Here is a 5,224-nt window from a genome sequence, read left to right as displayed (position 1 = left end):
TGGGTTGGGTTGGGTTGGGTTGGGTTGGGTTGGGTTGGGCTGGGCTGGGCTGGGCTGGGCTGGGCTGGGCTGGGCTGGGCTGGGCTGGGCTGGGTTGGGTTGGGCTGGGTTTGGGAGTGGGGAAGATGGACGCTAGAGGACAACTTTGGGTGTTATTTCTCCTCAGGTGCCACCCACTCTGCCTTCTTGAAGGCAGGATTTCTCACTGGGACCTGTTTGGCTAGGCTGGCTGCTCACGAGGCCTGGAGATCTACACCTTTGCCTCCTCAGCACTGAAACTTCAAGCCAGTGCCACCATGCCTTTTCATGGGAGTCCTCATTGACAGCCGACTCCTCAGCCTCATGACAATTTTTTTTAAATGAGGGAAATGATTTAAAGTGTATCCTTTAACAATTAGATCATTCTACTAGCAGAAAAAATTTCCTTTGACAATCAAATTCATATGAAATTGTATATTAATAAATATGTAACATTTTATGGAATACAAAAATACTTTCATAAACATTCTAACTCAACTGTTTCTAGAGAATAATTTTTTGAAAATTGTAATTTATTTAATTACTTTAAATAACTCTAAACCAAATTCGTTTAATGAGAGAAAAGAAATCATGACACAAAGATGGGGTTTATCTCTGGTTTCAAAGCATAAGTAACCATGGCCTTCCCAGAAAAATAACATCTTGTAAAAGTTCACTGTCCAGAGCACCCTCAACTAAACCAATTCAACCTGACACCTAACTCTGACTTCCACCTCAACATACCTACAGTAAATGATGGTTCAAAATCCCGTTTTTTACTGGGAACTCAAAGCAACCAATGAGAAAGTTAGTGAACAGCTAGTATTTCCTATTTCTTTCTGGAAACAAGAGTTCTTGACTACTCTTTGTACAATAAAGAGTTCATTTCAAGATTAAAAATGAGAAAAGTGTCAGGTCCAAAAAAACTCAGGACAAATGACTGTGGTGCCTATTAGTATACAAAAGCCAATGCTGACTTCCAGGCTGGCTTGGGACCTGTGGCTCCTCTTAGTCCTTCTCACCCTGTCCCTACCTTAAACTGCTCCAGGTCATGTGCTTCCCCTCCTACAGCTTCTCATTCCTACATAACATTCTACTTTTGCTTGGTTTTGAGATAAGGTCTACTATATGGCCCAGGTTGGCCTCAACCTCCAATAGGCAATGCTTCCTAGATGCTGAGCTTACAGATATATACCACCATGCCCAGAAAACAATGGATTTCTTCATTTCCATGGTATCTGATAGCAATGCTACGGAAGCAAGTCCTAAGAGAGAAAACTTGTGAATTAGTCAAACTGTGGGGACCCTGTATAACAAAAACACCAAACAATGAGGATGTAGATACAAAATGTTTTATATTTCTAGAGACAAATACGTATTTATTTTTCTAAAAGACTAAACTTCTGTCGACAATGAGCTCTATGCACGAATCAAATTCTGACTGAAGCTAGTACTGAAGCAAGGCACTGCACAGCCACTTCCCTACAGGGTATGTGGAGTGAAACGTTCCCACCACTTCCCTATAGGACACGTGGAGTGAAGCATTCTCACCCACTTCCCTATAGGACATGTGGAGTGAAGCATTCCCACACACTGGGCTTTTTTTTTTTTTGAGACTATTTTAATGGCTCGGGAGTGAGTCATCTCGTGTATGCACATTACTTGAGAAAATCTATATTGGATTGTCTAAATATATTTAAGAAAAAAGTTAATTTTTTTCATTTTTATTATTATGGCATTTTAATTTGGCACATGTATTCTTTGAATACTGACCACTTTTCTCTGTCTTTACCAACCCTGCCCCATCCTCCCCTTTCCCACAAATCTCTCTCATTCAGCTTTTTCTATTTGGTTTGCTTTTTGACCCAAAAAGAATACCCAGGGCCATTTGTGTGACCATGGCTTTGGAACTAGCCACTGGAGCCTGGTGGATCAAGCAGAGGGCTCACAACAAAGACAGTGATTTCTCCTTTCCCAGGATCTGTTGGAGTGTGAACCCCTCCCACTTCCTTGACTAAATGTTCACAGTAACAGTCTTGTGTGGACCCAGTGCTGGAAACTGTAGTTGACTTAGTTACAGCAGCTGTATCTAATCCAGGGAATGGCTTTTTTGTAGCCCTTCATCCTGTCTTCTGGTTCTTACAGACTTCCTGACCCCATTTCTACTATGTTCACTGAGCCTTAAGAGGGGTGGTAGAGTGATTTGTTTAGGGGTGGGCCTACCATCAGTGGCTTCAGTATCCTAGACAAAGATGAGTTTCTGCAAGCTCTGGTGGTAGTTTGAATAAGAATGGTCTCCAAAGGCTCAGATTTAAATGTTTGGTCACCAGGGAATGGTACTATCTGAAATAATTAGGAGGAGGTGTGGCTTTGTTGGAAGAAGTGGAGGTGGGCTATTAGGTTTCAGAAACCTGTGTCAAGCCCAGAGTCTGTCTCTTCCTACTGCCTTTGGATCTAGATGCAGAACTATTAAGCTACCATGCTGAGATGCCATGCCCATGGTGTCTCTTTACTGCAATAGAACACTGACTAGGACAGCTCCAATGTTCATTGTAAGATGCATATTAGGGCTGGAAGCCACTTAGGACAAAATCAACTTTTAAGTGTGTAGAGTGAAATATAATAAAACATATCTGAAACTAAACTGTAGTATTTTATGTTAAACATAGAACATTGTATCACCAAGAAGCTGCAAAACCTAATATGCAAGTTTCCTGTATCATCCACTATAAGACAGTCCTTCAGTCAACAAAATATTCATCTTTGGTTATTCATAAGCAAACAGGCTGTCTATAACAACATGAAAAACTCTGATGTTTCCAATTCCATTATTTACTTTGATATTTTAAAAATCTTATCAAAAGGGCTCAAAGATATTATGTTTTTAAATTTCTCCAAAACTGTTAATGAGTTAATATATTCCAAGTGGTTCAGAAATGTATTCCACAATTTAAAAAAAATGTTCAAAATTTATTCCAAAAGGACCAGAGTTGATTTCTTTTTATTGATCTGTTTGCACATCTCTGTTCCTTTCCTCCCACACCATTTTAAGTTCTTCCTTTGTTTCAGTACAGTATATAAGACTAGAGTGAAATGTATCAAACTGCCAGCAGCAATGTCTGTATGTATTCCAGGTTTCCCTTCCGCCTCTCTCTATTGGTTTCTGTTCAATTCTTGTTGTTGTTTCTGAGGCTTTGCGGTCAGGATGCACCCAAACCTTGGGCTCCTGGAATCATCCTAGAATGGGGCTTCCTGAGTACTGCACACCACTGTGCCCAGCTGCTACACTTTATTTTTAATGAACATGTAAGTACTTTCAACAATGGGGGTGGGAAACTACTTTCCTGTGGGACTGTTCTTTAACAAAGCTGTAATGTGACAACTGACCATGGAAATTCGGTGGAAAGTGTTATTAATTTAAATAAACATTTCATACAAAGAGTCAGAATAGGAAAGTTGATACAACATAGCTAACATAAAATATATCTATAAAGATACTTAATAAAAACAAGTATTAAAATATTAAAATAACAACTTAAAAATTAGGGAAACCTCATTTATATTCTTTCTCCAATGAAAACGCAGATTCAGTTGTCTAATAAAGTCAAATGATATTTGTTTGGAAACTCACTTAATAATCTCTTATCTATTCATAGTTAAAAACTGTAAATGAGAAAAAATATAGAACTAAGATGTTTCCCACAGTTGAGAGGTTTCTGCCACGGAAAGCCCTCGGGAAGCTACTCAGCTCACACAGCCTGCACTAACCACCCCGTCCTCTCACCGATCTCCGCGGGGAGCTGCTTGATCTTGTTCTCTCGGATGCTGAGCATGCTGAGCTTCGGCAGGTTTCTGATGTCCTTCTCCACAGTCGTTATGCGGTTGAAGCGAAGATAGAGAGTAGTGAGAGAGTCTAGCCTGTACACCACTGAAGGAATTTCTCTCAGTTTATTATGCCGTAAATCAAGCATCCGCAGCTTCTTCAAGTTATCAAGAGAGTCAGGCAAACTGGTGAGTGAATTCTCACTGAGAGCCAGCGTCATGAGATTGACTAGACAGCCCACCTCTGCTGGGAGGGACTGCAATTTGTTACTGTATAAATAAAGTTCTGTGAGTTGAGTCAACTCTTTGACTGATGGTGGCAGTATATGTATAGACCTCTTGGATAAGTCCAAGCGCATTGAGCTCTCCTCCCGGCATTTGTTAAGCTCCTTAATTACCTCGGCATTGCTGGATTTTTTTCTAGTTCCAGGTGCTGGATTTGGCCGTTTGATGGTATTGTCGACTGAAAAAGCCACACCTGGTTGGGCAGCACTGGACTCCTTCTTTCCATCTTTGGCATCTTTCCCTTTGGCTTTAGGTTCTTTTTCTTTGCTTTCTTTCCCAAAACCTCCAGAGGCTTTTGCCTCTTTTTCTCTTTCCTTGGCAGATGGTACTTTGGGATCTTTCTCTTTAGAGTCTTTTTCTTTTCCTAAACTACTACTCATGATGACTCAAGCTTAAATAAAACACTCCATGAACTCCTTTTATTTGCTAGCAATCCAGATCAAAGATGAAGAGACAAAGATCCGAGACAGTCAAGAGTGTTGGCATGGAAAAGGACTGGCTTGGAGCGGCATCTGTCTGTTACATGGTGGCTCTAAAAGCACTATGCTCATTTCTGAGAACTCATGTCAAGTGGTAAAAATGGTGCTGGTCAGCTCATTAGGATTCCTGAAACACAAACAAACAATAAAAAATTACCTTAAGTTATAATTTACATTATGTAAAGTCTCTCAAAACAATCATTATAGAATTGGTCATTTTCCTTATACCTTATACATTATTGTATTCCCCTCCATCATGAAACATCCACTGCTAACTACAAAAACTGTGGTGAGCATCAGGCCTCCTTTCATAAAACTTGTAATCTCAAAGGAAAACGTTTTTTAAAAATCTAAGCTAACTATGTACAAAGTTTTGAGAGCTCAAAAGTAAACAAAATCACAATAGCTAATAAGTAAGTACTTTCTATGTACAAACATTATTCCAATGACTTTAAAGTATTTATTCACTTAATATATGTAAATAGTCCTTTCAGGAATAAATTGTTTCCAAAGAAGCTAGATTACAAGGAGAGCTCACAGAGGACATGTGAATCTCCCTTGAGAAGGGGAAATTAGAATAGAATAGAATAGAATAGAATAGAATAGAATAGAATAGAATA

At 39.5% G+C, this 5,224-nt stretch overlaps 1 protein-coding gene across 3 annotated transcripts in view; it reads right to left on the bottom strand.

The window, feature by feature from the left end:
- Nucleotides 1–5,224, bottom strand: part of Shoc2 (SHOC2 leucine rich repeat scaffold protein) — a 78,335-nt gene that overhangs the window by 38,121 nt on the left and 34,990 nt on the right. For all 3 annotated transcript variants that reach the window (XM_028773761.1, XM_028773754.1, XM_028773768.1), the window contains exon 2: nucleotides 3,803–4,731. In XM_028773761.1, coding sequence (XP_028629594.1) covers nucleotides 3,803–4,505 — 703 coding nt within the window. In that variant the 5' untranslated portion in view covers nucleotides 4,506–4,731. The remainder of the gene's footprint in view (nucleotides 1–3,802; nucleotides 4,732–5,224) is intronic.

This window comes from Grammomys surdaster, unplaced genomic scaffold (genome assembly GCF_004785775.1).
Source record: "Grammomys surdaster isolate TR1022 unplaced genomic scaffold, NIH_TR_1.0 66, whole genome shotgun sequence".
In the NCBI taxonomy this organism is placed as follows: domain Eukaryota; kingdom Metazoa; phylum Chordata; class Mammalia; order Rodentia; family Muridae; genus Grammomys; species Grammomys surdaster.
Note: the sequence above shows the minus strand (reverse complement) of the source record. Positions and strands in the feature narration are given on the sequence as shown.